General features: G+C 37.4%; 1 protein-coding gene across 4 annotated transcripts in view; it reads right to left on the reverse strand.

Annotated features, from left to right (window-relative positions):
- Window positions 1-212: 212 nt before the first annotated feature.
- ZNF518A (zinc finger protein 518A) overlaps window positions 213-16,890 on the reverse strand; it is a 30,593-nt gene continuing 13,915 nt past the window's right edge. For all 4 annotated transcript variants that reach the window (XM_055119471.1, XM_004616380.2, XM_055119470.1 and 1 more), the window contains 2 exons: window positions 5,812-5,933; window positions 213-5,496 (listed from right to left, as the gene is read on the reverse strand). In XM_055119471.1, coding sequence (XP_054975446.1) covers window positions 936-5,372 — 4,437 coding nt within the window. In that variant the 5' untranslated portion in view covers window positions 5,373-5,496; window positions 5,812-5,933 and the 3' untranslated portion in view covers window positions 213-935. The remainder of the gene's footprint in view (window positions 5,497-5,811; window positions 5,934-16,890) is intronic.

The raw sequence follows: 16,890 nt of genomic DNA on the forward strand, positions 1-16,890 counted from the left end.
TGTTTTGCTAATCTTGATTCAAAATATTTTTTTGTAGAAAACTTTCCATTTTCAAGAAGTCATTCCCTTCGAAGTGCTTCTGTGTTTTTAAAAAGCATTGCAAAAAAAAAAAAAAAAAGGGCACTTGGTTTATAAGAGACAACATCAGCCAAATAAGAATATTGAATAGTTCTGTTCAAGGGAATTACTAGAGAATAAAACCAAACTCAAAAAAAAAAAAAAAGTTTTAATTTTTTCATTGAACCTCAAACCAGGCTGAGATTTTTCATTCTTCTCTCAATGCTTCCCATTTCTTACAATGTTTGATACAACTATTTAGAGAAAAAGAAATTTACTTTGGGTCTTTCAATGAGGCATAGTATACAAGGAGAAAAAAATTTGTCAAGCTATTTTTCAAGCATTATATAAGGTGTAGCTATAATTGAATTAAAGGTACTTTCAAACACCTAATACCTCCTTAAAAGAATGTTTAGCAGATGTTGAATAAATCCTTTATACAAGATCTCCATACATCTTCACAAAGGGTAAGAAACTTCTCCAGTCCCATGATGAGTAAGCTCTCCATCTTCAGAAGAGCTAAACTTATCAATTTATATGGCTGGTGGAAAAGAGGGAATCAGGCCATCAACCTTACCCTCTGTAAGAGTCACTGAAGAACTAAATTGGGAAAATGTTACCAGAATTTTCTTTAGCCCTAAATTCTCAAGAACATATTAAAAACTTAAGTTACATCTGTACTGTGATGTTTCTTCTACAACTAAGTATGTGCAGTGTTAGCATTTTCAAATGCACACAAAAGAACTATTACTCTTCAGTATAAATATAACCAACTTTTAAAAGTAACTTCAGGTAGAAAATGTCAGCATTAAAGTAACTCAATCCACTGTTTAACATCTCCATGGTTAATTTTACTTTTCCTTTGTGGTTAATGTGAATTATTCTAACATATTCCAATCACGAGTAGCTTCCATTAAATGTCTCTGCCCATGACCAGCCCAGGCATCCTGATTGTCAAATACTCTACCACAAAACCAACAGTTAAATTTAGCCTTCAAAACATTTTCAGAGGTAGTTTTCACAATCTGGTAATTGTTTTTGCTTGTCTTTTTTAGTGTTAATTTTAGCACAAATCTTTCTTTTACAGAACTAACAGGTCTAAATGTTTTGTGCCTCCTAGAAAAATCGTAAGCTGTTTTAGAAGAGTTGCAACAAACTGGTTTCAGTAAAGCATTGATAGTTCTTTCAGATAATGAAACCTTAAGTACACGTCCATTAAACTTCGCAATAGTCTTCATTACATTCACTACTTCTGGTGCATCCGCATCAGGATGATTCAAAACTACAACTGGCTGGTTTCTTCGAGGACATTTTACAAGTTGTTTGGAACTAAAGGGGAAAAGCCGCAATGTTCTGACTGAATCTTTTGATAGTCTAGGTCTATTAAATCCAAACGACTCACGGACACCTTCAGGCTTTGTCTTTTCTTTACACTTTCTATGTAGTGATGTTTTTCTTGGAGGTTCTTGGTAACTACCCCTACATTTTCGTTTACAGTTTCTGTTTTTAGACACAAAGACAGTTTCAGAATCTTCACCTCTTAGATGAGTCTTTCCTCTTGAAAAATGTTGGCGGGAGGTTTTTCTACTGAAGCTATTTTCAGTTGTACAGTTAGTTTTATACCTTAGCACCCTGGTCTCTGAATGGTCAGAGATACACATCGGTTGGTCAGAAGATTCTGGGCATGTTGCAGTAGAAGTTATCACAATTTCATTTGCTGGCATCATATCATCTAGTAAGGCCTCTTTAGAAGATTCTGGCTCTTTCTGCTCTCTTCCTACAGTCTGATTAGATGGTACATTGTCTTTCTGCGATGAGGATGTAGAGTTGATTACTGAAAGATTAGCAGCAGTCACATTTAAAACAGGATTAAAAATTTTCAGCAAAAACTTTTGTGGTGCTCCTTCAGGTTTCTTTGGCTGTATATTTTGGTAAGTATTACTTTGGACTAAGTTAGGCTTAAGCAGCTCTGTCTTATTTGGCATCATACACTTCAAAAAAACAGCTTGCTTGCTTTCAGGTAAAAGAGTATAAAAAGGTGGTTTGGGAAAACCCTCATTTTGCTGTTTCACTGTATCCAAAATATTCAACTTAGTGCCTTGATGCTCAGATGCTGTATGAGATGTCAGTACAGGTTTTGCTGAAGAATTTGCTGTTGTTTTAATAATGTAAGGACCTTTTAGTGGTGAAGTATTTTCTGAACTATTTTTCATGCTCAAACAACTGCCAATGCTGGAACAAAGTGCAGGTGTCAGACAATTGCTGCTTGGCTCAACCTTTAAAAACGGTGTTCTACAAGGCTCCTTAGTTGCAGTTCCACAGGCTTGAGCACTCTCGGTTTTGACAGAGGAAACACCTTCAAATTTCCCACTGTTAAATGTTAAAATCATCCCAGGTTTCTTGTTTAAAAGAAGAGAGGCAGGTACGCCTTGGGTATTAACCAACGGAAGTGGTCTTCCTGAAACAACATGTAATCCTGGCTTGTTAGCAATGTGAAAAGGTACAAAAAGGCCTTTTGGGGTCTGAACAAATATAGTATTTTTTGGTTCTGAATTTACAAGTGGGTTCTGCAAATATAAAGAACCTACATTTTGTGTAGTGGCTCTAAGTTTGTCCTTTACAAGCTGCTGTGTTATTATTGCATCTGACTGAGTCTTAAGTAATGTCCCAATACTTGTAATTCTAGGCATTTTCTCTGAATCTCTCATGTCTTGTGACACTGAAAGAATCTGCTTTCCTTTTTCACTACATTTTATAGTCATATCATTTGTGGCCATATTAGCCCCAATAGCACCAGATGGAATTGGGAAGCTGCCTTGTAACTTAAAGTCTTTTGAAGATTCAACTGTTTTGCCTTCCCCTTCAATTTTCTGAAATGAACTGTCATAATCAAGTGGCAGACCTTTATCTGGACTTTTACTAGAGTCTTGTTTTACATCAGATTTTATTTTTAATACCTCTTGAAGTAATTGGTTTACCTCAGGTGGCAAAAATTCTGATGCTTGTTGGCTCTGGAGAGAGAAAACAGATGTGATTCTGGGCATCAAAGGTGACTCAACATTAGAAATGTCACCCCATTTTGATTTTTCATTCATATTTTCTAAACCTTGATTTTCATTGGTGTACAAGTTCTGCCCAGCAGTGTTTTGTCCTTTTTCTAAAACACACTGTTCCTCAATTTCAACTTGTGTTTTCAAATTTCCATCTTTAGTATTTAAAAGGCTAATAGATGCTAACAGGCTATCTGGGTTTGAGCTCTCCTTCTTCACTAGTGATAAAACTGACTCACTAATTGGTTGCTGAACAACTGTCTTGCTTGATGAGGATTCTCTTTGAGGGTTTTCACATACTGAGGTTCCTGAAAGTCTACGACGTTTATTTGAATTATTTACTTTTGAGTAATTATGAAAAGGTAATGACCCTTGGTTGGAAGATTCAATGGGTAACTCAGAGTTAACATAATTAATACAATAGTTATGCATATCTCCACTGTTGTATGCATTTGGTTTGACTTTATCTGGACTTTTAATGGCAGTACCTGATATTTCAGATTGACTCTCAGTGGTAGGACTTCCCCATAGGTCAGCATTATCTCTTGGTTCAACTTTTGTGGTCAAATTCACAGATGTCATAACCAATCCTGACGTTGTTGACAAAGAAGATAAATTATTTCCATCATCTGTTGTTTGAAGCATATTATTCCTCTGAGATAGCAAAGCCATTTCTTTTTCTGAAGTTACTTTCCCTGAAAGTACAGGAGAGAAACATGACAATGCAGTTGTTGCTTTCATGTAAGCTGTGTCACTTAACTCAGATGCTACTCCTGGCAAAAATCCAGCGGTGTCCGGAGTTGAGGACTGCAAATTAGTTGTATTGTCCTTTGCAGCATCCGACTGTGGGCCTAATGCATATAAATTTTGTTTGTTAGTAGGCAACAATTTTATTACAATATGCTGTTTTCCATCTACCATCTTGAAGCCCATAAACTTAGCACTGTAGTTAGCAGGAATTGTTATTCTGTTATTTTTCACTGTTAATACTGTAGGTCCTTGTACAGCAGTCTTAAAGAAACTTAGCATAGAGTTTGATCCCTCTTCCGGTCTATTACATTGCCCAGTGGACAGAAGAGTTGGCTTTTCTAGCTCGGACTCGGCCGTTTTATCATTATTCTCACAGTGAAGTCTTTCATTCTTCTCTTCATTTAAATGTTCTTGAACAAGATGACTCTGATCTTCAGATTTTGTCAGCATTTTGTTCACTTCAAACAGCTGAGTATCCTTTTCTACAATTTTTTCACTTCCATTGTTAATCTTCTTACGTTTCCAAAATGTCTTTCTTGATGCACCTATTTTATATCTTTTCAGTATCAGTTTAAGTCCTGCTGAAGTTTTTGCCATTTTTTTTTCATATTTGTCTTTCTCCAGTTTTTCTTTTGCATATAAATGTTCTTTGTGCAAAGTCAGAACATGTCTTATAAGGTATTCTCGCCTGGTGGTACCATAGTTACAGTACTGACAAGTGAAGGGAAATGTACCAGAATGAATATGAAGATGCTTCTGAAGCTCTCCTTTGGTAAAACATATATAATGGCATTTACCACATGTATAATGAATTTCATTATGTCTATGAATGTGCTGAACAAAGGTACCAACATCCTGGGTGGTAAATTTGCACTTTTCACATTGAAAATTACCATTTACGCAATGAGTAGATGTAAAATGCCTTGTCAATTCTAATAAAGAATATACACGCTCATTGTTACAAATGTCACATTTTACTAAAGTGCTTCTATGGGTTCGCCTGTGTTGTTTAAATACCTGAAAGTCATTTGCTGAAAAACTGCACATTTCACAAGGATAGGAAGGTAATTCACCATGGTGCCACATTTGAAAATGTTTCTGCAAATCATTTGGGCTATATGGAATACTATCTCGGCATTTTAAACAGTTAAAGTTAAGTATTTTTGCAGACATTTTTATACCTTCTTCTTCAACTTTCTCAGACTTATGAAGCAACATATAATCCTCTACACAGCTTACAGTCTTTATACTAACAGATTTTCTTGCAGTCTGCGATTTACACTGAAATAATCTTCTGTATTTGTCTACTTCATGTTTCAATAAAACTTCATTTGGAATATTTATCTTTGGCAAATCAATTCTTACATTTTTCAAGTTAAAATGAAAACTACTTTTTGAAATTTGAGGTTTAAGTACTGATTGAATAGTATCAACTATCTCATTTTTCACATCATGATCTTTTTGCAAAGTAGCTTGTTTTTCACCCAAAAATAACTGTTTCGGTTCAGATGGCATGATTTGACAAAAATTTCCAAATTTCTTTTCTTCTAAAAACGCTTGAAGTTACTTTAATTTAAGCAGGAAACAATAGTCTGCGGAGACAGCTCCAAATTACAAGGTTTTTCACAAATTAACTCACCTAAAATCAAAGAAAGAATTACATTTTCATCACAAAAATATTAATTTCACATTTCTTTCTTGTTTTTTGTTTGGGGGGTCATACCCAGCTATGCACAGGACTTACTCCTGGCTCTATGCTCAGGGACCACTCCTGATGGGGCTCAGGGAACCAAATGGAGTGACGTGGATCAAACCCCGATCAGCTTTGTGTAAGGCAAATGCCCAGCTGGCATTTGTACCATCTCTTTCCAGCGCCCAAATTTCACATTTCAAAGTTCATTTTGACACTAAGTAGAAATGTTGATATATTTAAAGTTTTTAAAAAACAGCTTACCAAGAAGTAAATTGGAAGTAGAAATAAACACTAATCTTGAAGTCAGGAAATGCAAGCTTTAGTTCCAGCTCTTCTCTGTGACACTGGGAAACTGCAATTTCTCTGAACCTCAGTTTCTTCATCTAAGGGAAAACCACATTGGTTAAATGCCCCTTAAATTCAAAGACCTTAAAGTTGACACAATCTTTTCATGGCAGAATTTTTTAAATCTTAAGAAAAAAGTCCTTAAAGTTGAACTTTCAATTAATTATATTCATATGCCATTAACTTTCTCACTTGCTTCAGTATTTGCTTATAAGAAATTCTTACAACACTTCTCTCCAGACTTTCTACTTTCTTCAGGACTAATTTGCATTTAAAACGCAAGTCTCTGAAGGCCATAAGAGAGTAGAGGAGTAGGGAACTTGCCTAGGCAAAGATCACACCCCTGTGTGATCCCTGAGTTCAGAGCCAGGGTTAAATCCTGAGCACGGCTGGATGTGGCCCTAAAGTAATGAGGATTTCATCAACTGTGTTACATTCTCCAAATGAAAAGCATCATAAACACCTATGGAATTTATACAACACAAGAACCTGAGGGTGGGGCTTTAACTATGTCAAACTTAAGTATCCATTTGCAAGAAAATATTATGGTCATTCTGGATTATCAAAAACCAAGTTTTTTTTCTATTACTACAAGCAATCATGAGGATACTATAGAAGTAGTATTACTACAGACTATAGAAGTAGTATTACTACAGAAGACTAGTTGTTTCTTACAGGAATATTAAATCGCTCTGAAAATAACATGCTCCCTACCCATCTGTAGCTCACAGTAAAGGAAGGAGGCACTCTGCTATTTAGAACTGATTATCCAACAACTTCACCATTCCAGTACAGAGAATAAAACATAATGATTAAAGTGTGGTCCTTTGCGGGGTGGAGCTATACTGGGATTCTTGGTGGTGGAATATGAGCACTGGTGAAGGGATGGGTATTCGAGCATTGTATAACTGAGATTTAAACCTGAAAACTTTGTAACTTTCCACAATAAAAAATTAAAAAAAAAATAACTGGGGAATATGAAAAAAATAAATAAATAAAAAAATAAAGTGTGGTCCTTATTGGCGGTGGGAAATGTACACTGTTCAAGGGATAGCTGTTAAAACAATGTATGAGTAAAATGTATATAAGTAAAACCCAATCATGAACAACTTTAAACATGTTATCTCACAGTGACTCAATAAAAATAAATAAAATATGGTGCTTTCAGTACAAAGCAATACTGATAAAATAGATAAGCTTATTAAGAAAGCCACTTTTTAACTTGAGTTTGGAAGTGATAAAATGAATGCTGAATGTCAATTTTTAGAGTTAATGTATGGCATACAGCATTTATTAGGAGTTTATATAGTAGGTAATCCATGAGTTTGTTCTTTACTCTCATTTTAAGCTTAGAAATAATACAAAATCTAATTGGTCTTTCATTATGTTCATCTAGCAGGAGGAAGTAATCAGATACCTGATGGCAAGTTATAATGAAGTTGTTACCCACTGAGAAGTACTGCAAGTTGTGAACACTTCATAAAAGATTTTTGAAAGATTGTGCAATTTTTGTAATTTTAATCTTCCAATCTCCTAGTAAATGTTCTATTTACTACAGTCCAATCTCTACCTCACCAAAAATTACTGGTTTTACTTTTGCTTTTTCTTTTTAATTTTTTATTAAAATACTGATTTGCAAAGCTATTCATAATACAGCTGTTTCAGGCAATGTTTCAACATCAATCCCAATACCAGAGTCTGACCTTACCTCGACCAATGTCCTCAGTTTCCCTCCCACAAACTACTTTTTTTTACAGGAGCCGTAACTGCTGGTGCTTCACTGGGGAGCAAACAGCCACATTCCCAGTCTAAAAACTATTGATACCAAATCTCAAATTTAAGCAACTGCCATTTATGGATGATGAGGTTTGATCAGCTCAAGCACGCTTTATAGAGCACATGTCTGGCAAGTGAGAGGACCTAGGCTCAATCCGTTATACCATATCTCATTACTTAGTACTACTTTTTAGCCCCTGTTTATGGTGGAGAGGGAAAGTTATCAAAAAAGTATATAATTTTTTTAATCACACACCAGTATTTATCATATACTGACTCACATTTATAAGTTCTAGAAAACAAGTAACATTCAGTTTTGACAGAAAAGGATTAGCCCTATACCCAAAATGTTCTTAAATAAAGGAAAACACAATTTAGAAAAAATATTGAGAATATATTACATAGTACTCTTTCTTGAAAAAATAAATAAATTAAACTCATGTTTCAGAACACAAAATTTCACTCACACAAAACAACTAGGTCTAGGGAGTAGCACAGAGGTTGAACATTCCCATAGTTGGATCCTTGACACATGATTTTCCCCCTTCCCCCAACTCCCCTTAGGCACATAACTGAGTATAACCCTAAGACCCTCAGCACAGTAGGTCTGGTCCTGGCAGCATCCTACATGTACTACAGTGTATATGCAAGTACTTAGCCATTCCGCTTGGTTAAATATCACCCTTAGCACTGCTTAGGAGGCTAAATTAAAGAAGGGAGGCAAAGGTGGGGCCAGAGGGTAGGGTGCTTTGCCATGCACACACCTGACCAGGGTTCAACCCTCAGCACCACATATGGTCTCCTAAACACTGACAGGAATGATTCCTAAGCACAGAGCCAGGGTTAAGCCGTGAACTCTGCCAAATGTGGCCCTAAACCTAACTAAGTATGATATATACATACATATATACTACATATAAATACATATATAGGACTGAAAAACCTATCAATAATCAAGTCTACAAAAAAGAAATCAGTGTTAGCACTTTGTTAATAAAACTAAAAAGACAGGAAATGGACAAAAAGAATATATACATATCTACTACATGTATAATATAAATTATATGAACAATAGGAAGTAGCAAGGTGACAGAATTCCAGAAATGGTGAAGTAGATCGATCAGTAAATAACAGTGCAGGATCAAGAAAACTTAATGCTAGGGCCAAAGAGATAGTACAGCAAGTAGGGCAGTATTTTGCCTGGCACACAGCCAACTCTGGGTTTGATACTCGGCATCCCATATGGTTCCCCCAAGCACTGCCAGGAATAATTCCTGAGTGCAGAGCCAGGAGTAACCCGAGCATTGCTGGGTGTGGCCCAAAAAGAAAAAAAAAAAAGAAAAAAGGAAAACTGAATGCCAAGCAGAGTGGCATTCAAGCCAAGAACCCATTATACATTCTAGATCTTCTGAAAGTAGTACCAAGTAACCATGAAATGGGGAAGGGGAAGGAAGCTGAAATAAGAGAAAATTAGGAAAAGCTTCAATTTTAGTTAAACGTTAAGATTTCCTTCCCCATGCACAATGCTAGGCAACTACTGTTACTCAATCACCAACTAAGTATGGCAGGTTATTCTCTGCAAAAAGTAAAACTGAATTTCTAAAATAAGAAACACCAAAGTTGAGAGTGGGTAGCAAACAAAAGCAAGACGATTACATGGTTTTAATATATATAAAACACAGATCCCATTCCTTGCCCCCTTTCCCTCTCCTAGACTAAACCAATGCTACCAATCTGCTGATGTTTTAGGACTATTTTCATTTTGGTTAGGCATGGGGGGAAACACCCAGCAGTGCTCAGGGGATACTCTCTTAGCCCAGAGCTCAGGACTGCTAAATGGCCCAGCTTCCTGCACACACAATATATACTCCAGCAGCTCCAGCTATCTCTCTGGTCCCAATGAGCTGTTTATTTTTTACCAGTCCCTGAAATGGTATAAGATTACCACAGCAACTTAATAGTTAAAAACTTTTATTCAATCTAACAAAAAATTGGGTTTGTGGGGCAGGATTTTTTTCAATGGTACCTACTCTAGAACCTCAAAGGGTTCCACTCTAGAACCTCAAAATAAAATCACATTGAATGTGTTTTATCTGCTTTTTTCCATTTTTTTTTTAATATGCCAGGGATCAAACTCGGCAATCCATAAATGTGTAGTATGGACTCTAGACTCCTTATTTCTGAACTTATGTCTTCATTTCTTACTTTTATTTCTAATAATAGATGCAATGTGCTATACTAATGATTGACTATAAGCTGACATAGCTTTATAAGATAGTTCAAAAATATACACAGTGCAATAAATAATTTTACAATAAGTGGACATATGGTGGATTCATTTGTGCAAGTATATATAGGCCTGGCAGAAATGTACGTATCTTTTTCTTTAATTACAGGGATGCATATTTATTCTCTTATAATGGTAGTTAGAAGACTTCTGTGGGGAACTACCTCAGGTGCTACCATGAAGCTCATACCAGCCTTGTTTAAGAGACTCATAAATATATATTCAAAGAGAACAAAACATCAAAATTCCTCCAGATACCCAGCATGGCTGAGATATCTGAAGCACCCCGGGAGCCCTGGCTGCAGCTTGCTTCCACACTCCAAAATCACCATGCCCGCAGCCAGACTTCACCATCTCACGAACAAGTCTCACCCAGATATTAATCTGATAAAAAAAAAAAACTCAGCTATGTGAGTTTTGTGACTGAAATCTTCAGGCTTACTTGGAGTCAGGATGGGCTACCTACCCCCACCCTCCAGAAGCCCCAGTAATCATGTCTACACCCCAAAACCACCACCCAGTCAAATATTTAACTCCAGCTGTACCACCCCCTTGGATCTCTACAACACTGCTACACCAGTAGTAGCACAACAGATTGGATAGGATATTAACATAGAAGGTAACCAATCTTGATTAATAAAACATAAGTACAGAAGGCTTAACCTGTAACCACTTCTTAGTAATCTCTCATGCAAGGACAATGTTTTCATGGTGAAATACAACAATTTACACTAATCTTCTAATGTAAAATATTTTTTGATCATTCTATTAGCAAGCTATTGATAAGCAACATAAAATAAATTGAGGACCTGCTGTGGGGGAAGGCTTATGGGGTTGTTGGGAAAATTGGGGACAATGGTGGAGGGACTTGTAATGGTGGTGGGACTGGTGTTGGAATATTGAACGCCTGTAGCAAATCATTATGAACAACTCTATAAACCAATGTTTATATAAAAGTGTAGGGAGGAAATTTACATATGAAGGCCTTACCTAATCCATATAAACGCCAAAATGTTAACAAAGAATTGCTTCAAAAATTTTATTAATGGCAGATGAGACATGATTACCATAATGAAACCCAAGTAAAAAATAAAATCTGATGTACTATACTTTAGATTCCAGAAATTAAAACATGTATGTAAACTAAAATAAGCATTGTATTATACTGTATTGTTTTTTTCTTACGTGGGTCAAAATCATATAGTAATCACAAACTGCCTCTTGTTGATTAGTTCTCTTGTCATTCTATTAGTCATTTCTAAAATTTTATTAGAATAAGCAATATGAAGTAAATGTGTTTTATGCTTAAGAGGGCAGATTGGAAAAAAAAAAAGGCTGGAGCAATAGCACAGCAGGTAGGGCGTTTGTCTTGCATGCGGTCAACCCGGGTTCGAATCCCAGCATCCCATATAGTCCCCTGAGCACCACCGGGGGTAGTTCCTGAGTGTAGAACCAGGAGTAACCCCCTGTGCATCGCCGGGTGTGACCCAAAAAGAAAAAAAGAAAAAAGAAAAAAAGAGGGCAGATTGGGATTGGGAGGGAAACTGGCAAAGTCAAATTGATGGTGCTGGAACATGAAATGCTTGAAACAACTTTGTAAATCACGATGTTTTTAATTAAAATTTCAAAAATAAAATTCAAAAAAATTTTTTAAAGAAAAGTTTACTGGCCAGCAAAATAGCACAGTAGGTAAGGCACTTGTCTTGCACACAATAACCAAAGTTCAATTCCAGGCAGGTACCACATATGGTGGTCCTCTGAGCCCTACTAGAGTGATCCCAGTTCACAAAACAAGGAGGAAGTCCCACCACCAGGTGTGTCCCAAAAACGAAAGATCATGTTCACTAAAGAAATACTTATTTTTAAAAAAATTTTAACAGAAATTTTAAAATAAATGTTCACCAATGATAGTTTTATTCAGTGGACTATTAATTTTTTAAATAGAAAGACCCCATTACATTAAGTGAAAAAAGAAAAACAAGCATTACAGGATTCAACTTGTCAAATATCAATAGATAAACAACCTATACAAAGACCTATGCAAATTTAACATTAATGCATTTAAAAATGTGTCTAGTGACTACCGGTTATCCTTAGGTGTTTCTTGAAATATCCTTGGATCATCATGACCTCCACACTGACATACTTCCTAAAACAGCATAAGCAAAGAGCTTACAAATAACCAAACAGCTTTGTATATTATCTGCCTCTAGACCCTAGTTTCTTAAACTGGATCACAAACTAGCTGAACATGAGAGCTGAAAAAAATGTGTTTGAAATTCTGCTTGCTGCTTCCACCGTCCCCAGGTGAGGCTCACTATTGGGTAGGTTCCAGCAGCCTCTACACCTGGACCCAAATCATATTAAGGGCCCAAATCACAACTTTTGAAAAGTGCAGCTGCATAAGAGTCACAGTCACACAACAGATCTACTAACCAAATTAATTACATGCTACTCACAGTTAATTCTCTGTCATTCTGCAAGGATGGGTAGATAAGACAGAGAGCAATCTATAGCTTGATCCCTCAGTTTCTCCCAGGATGGGCAACAACAAAGTCTCACCCCTCGAACAACACACACACAACAACAAAGTTTCACCCCTCGAACAACACACAAATGGGGAAAACACAAAGAAGTCCATCAAGTTCAATGAGCAAAATCACACTCTCAAATCCTTAGTGTCTTTAATGACACTATAATGAGGATTTCCAGTGAGTTAAAAAAAAAAAATACAGCACAGGAACTCAGCAAAGCACAAGAAAATATCACAAGTGGGTGCAGTGCCACCTGCCAACCTGTACCTTCAAGGCAAGTGTATCAGCAGCATGATGGTGCCTTCAGGCTTCCTGTGTCCCAAGATTGACACTGTGACTCTGGCCAAATCCCAACAACTCAGGACCAGGTTTTCCAAGAAATTAAACAGCAAAAGTTAAGTATGTGGGAGCCACACCCACAAACACCTCTGGCTCAGCTATACAAGCTCATTTATCAGGTTTGCTTAGAGACCCATAAATAAAGTTCAGAAGAGATCAAAAGGCACAGTTAATCTCAGACCCATGCAAGGCTAACCAGACTGGGGAAGATCCGGAAGACCAGACTGAAAGAGATCGGGTCAGCCTGGTGCCTACCCAAGAGGAGCCCCCGGCAGCCACTGGCTTCTACAGTCCAAAAGCTCGCTATTTTTGCCATGCCATGTCCTCCTCCCTCCCCCCTGAACTCCATCATCTCAGGATGGATCTCACCAAACTATTAACCTGTTGAAAAATTTGGTATGTGGGTTTTGTGGCTGAAATAAGGCTTTCTCAGGATGGGGAGATGGGCTACGTTCCCCTACCTCCCTACCTTAAGAAGCCTCAGCAGTCACGTCCAAACCCCAAAGCTACCACCCAGTTAAAAAAGCTATTCCAGGCCTTACCTTCCTGATAAATATACTTAACGCCCTGAACAAACACAATGAACTCTGCACCTGTATTGCAAACCATAACACACTAAAGCAGAAAAAGAAGAAAAGTGCCTGCCATAGAGGCAGGCTGGGGTAGTGGGGGTGCGGAGTGGTGTTAGGAAACGGTGGGAGGGAAATGGGACAACAGTGGTAGAGCTAGATCCTGTTTTGTTTTGTTTTGTTTTAGGGGGGAGGGACTACACTCAGGGGTGCTATAATTGGGGAAGGAGGAACTGGGGCCACACCCAGCAGTGCTCAGGTGTGACCCCTGGCAGTGTGCAGTGGACCAAGCTTCTATGGTACCAAAGAATCAAAATCCTGGTCAGTACCATGTTAGGCAGTTGCTGGTCTAATGTACATCTCTCCAGGCCGAAGTTTTTCTTTTTGAAAAACTTCCTGAAAGGGGGCCGGAGCGATAGCACAGCGGGTAGGGCGTTTGCCTTGCACGCGGCCGACCTGGGTTCGATCCCCGGCATCCCATATGGTTCCCCAAGCACTGCCAGGAGCAATTCCTGAGTGCAAAGCCAGGAGTAATCCCTGAGCATCGCTGGGTGTGACCCAAAAAGCAAAAAAAAAAAAAAAGAAAAACTTCCTGAAAGTTTTTTCCTTCTCTTCTAGTAGTTTTGGTACTGGTATTATGGAGAATTTGTAGAATATTGTGAGTACTATACATCATTTCTTCTGTCCTGGAACAGATCACTAACCAGGAGAACTGCCCACTTCTTCATTTCAGACTGTACAAACAATGAACCACATGAACCTGGTACCTCTTTATATTTAGACTTTATGAGTCTTGCAAAAACTTTTTTTAATGGTTTCTGGGCTCTGCATTTTCTATTATTGCTTGTGTCATCTTTGACAACTGAATATTTTTCTTGAAAATAATCAATTTCCTTCATATTTTAGAAATGTAAACTCATAAATCTATTAACATTCTATTCTACATACTTCAGTTTAAGTATCCATGAACATAAAAGTGATTCAGCAAATTCTGGAATATCTACACAAAACATTAATAAGGAAGTGTGTATTAAATTAAGATATTACAAAAAACCTTTTTAATTTTTAAAGTAGCAATCAGTTTGAGACAAGTAACACATTTTAATTTGGAAAAACTTCATTCTGATGTCAGGAGGAGAGATTCTGCTTACATTAGCTCAGAAAATTTATAGAAAGATGTCCTCCAAATTTACTGACAGTAGGTTATTTTTTTTTTTAAAGAAACTACATAGCAGGACATAGCTAAAAAAGAACAAAACAAGGTAAAAAAGGAAGAGAACAGACAGCTAAGTAAGAGCCCTGGTTAATGCTAAGAAGACAATGCCACTACCACAAGTGTTAATGGAAACGTTCTGCATAATTCTGCCTCTGGATTCTAGAAAATTCTTTATCTTAGGCCAAAGAACTCAATGAGCTACAGTACAGGCTTTGCATCAAGAAAGCCTGGATTCAATCCTGAACACCACATGATTTCCCCACCCTCCCCCCAACCAAGGATGAGTTGGAAGTAATCACAGGGCACTTACAAGTGTCCCAAAACAAACAAAACAAAACCAAAAAAAAAAAGAAAAACCAGGGCTGGAGCACAGCAGGTAGGGTGCTTGTCTTGCACTCAGGCGACCCAGGTTTGATTCCCAGCATCCCATATGGTCCCCTGAGCACCGCCAGGGGTGATTCCTGAGTGCAGAGCCAGGAGTAATCCCTGTGCATCGCCAGGTGTGACCGCCGCCCCAAAAATACAAAAACAAAAACCAACCCTGTTATTTTAAAATGATCTCTACCCCTTTCAGTAAAAATGATCACTAGTGTTTAGCTATAACCTAAAAATCTAAACTAGTTAAAGCTAATTCTATTGCTTGAAATCAAAGGCGCTTATTTAAGACATTATGAATGACAGATGAATGTTAACTGTGTTTAACTTCATAGAAAGGTTAAGTTTTGTGATGATTCTTTAAATGAGACTTACGCATGTAAGAAAAGGGCAAAGGCTACCAAGACCAGAAATATAGAAAACACATTGGGAAAATTTTTTTTCCACAGCACTCCAGGATCCAGCTCAGAATGAGAGGTTCAACCTATTTGAACTTGACTTTTTTTTTTTTTTTTTTTTTGCTTTTTGGGTCACACCCATGATGCACAGGGGTTACTTCTGGCTCTGCATTCAGGAATTACCCCCGGGAACCATATGGGATGCTGGGAATCGAACATGGGTCGGCTGCGTGCAAGGCAAATGCCCTACCCGCTGTGCTATTGCTCCAGCCCGACCTTGACTTTTAAGAAAACCAAGAGTCATTATTCCATAAACAGAACAAAGCTATGAAACCATTATTTTAGGATTATTAGGCAAACAAAATATACTGGAAAAAGTAAAGACAGATGTGAGAACTAAAGAACTATGTGACAATTCAAATACGAAGTGAGAAAAGTGTGTTACCCATAAGGAATGAAGTTGGTACAAAAAATTTTTTTCAAAGATTTCTAAAGTAAAACACCAAGGATGGGCTAGAGAGATAGTATAGCATGTAAGGTGCTTGTCTTATGTGACTGATCCTGTTTCAATATCTAGCAATGCATAAAGAACCCTAGCCCTGCCAGGAGTGATCCCTGAGCACAAGACCAGGAATAAGTCCTGAACACCTCTAGGTGCAACTCAAAACACCAAAAAAAAAAAAAAATTAAACATCAAGGATAAAATAAATCAAAAAATATTTCTAGTGACATTTATTTACTTTCTACAGATTTAAAACAATTTAAATTGCTTTAGTAAAATGGAAAAAAATCTATGTGCCATTCACTACACAGTTCCTGATTAGTAAGTATGCTTAAATTTAAGGTTTGTTTTATTAAATTTAAGGTTTTATGTTACAACAGTGTGAAAGCAATAAGCACCAAGTTGAAATGGCACATAGCGATTTTTTTCTTTTTTCTAGGTTAGTGATATGCAGTCTATGTCCCAATACTGAGGAACAGCTGTGAGCTGTAGCTCCTCGTCAGGCACCATATCCTTGAGGATAAAATCTATTACAACCTCTTCTCAAGCCTAGCGTAAGAGTTACCAGTGACCTTATCAATGAAGTATCTCCATCCTCTAGCAACTAAATCCAGTCCAGTGCTTAATCCCTCAGGCCCAGAATGCTTTCAATTATATGTTACAAGTGAGAATCCATACCGTCATTTTTTCCCTATAACCCACAAGATAATCAATACTTTACTGTAAAATATTATGAGTTAGGTTAACTTTTTTTTTAATATTGTCGCTCGCATGGCAGAGCCTGGCAAACTACCCATGACGTATTTGATATGCCAAAAACAGTAACAAGTCTCACAATGGACACATTACTGGTGCCCGCTCGAGAAACGGGATGATAGTGACAGTGCTACTACACTATCTCCACTCAACACAACACAGGACAGAATAAGATACATCCTGCCTGAGCCTGACCTGTGCCGGGAGTGGGCCTGCCTTCACCACAGCCCACCTTTCCATTTC

The sequence above is a fragment of the Sorex araneus genome, chromosome 11 (assembly GCF_027595985.1).
Source record: "Sorex araneus isolate mSorAra2 chromosome 11, mSorAra2.pri, whole genome shotgun sequence".
Lineage (NCBI taxonomy): Eukaryota > Metazoa > Chordata > Mammalia > Eulipotyphla > Soricidae > Sorex > Sorex araneus.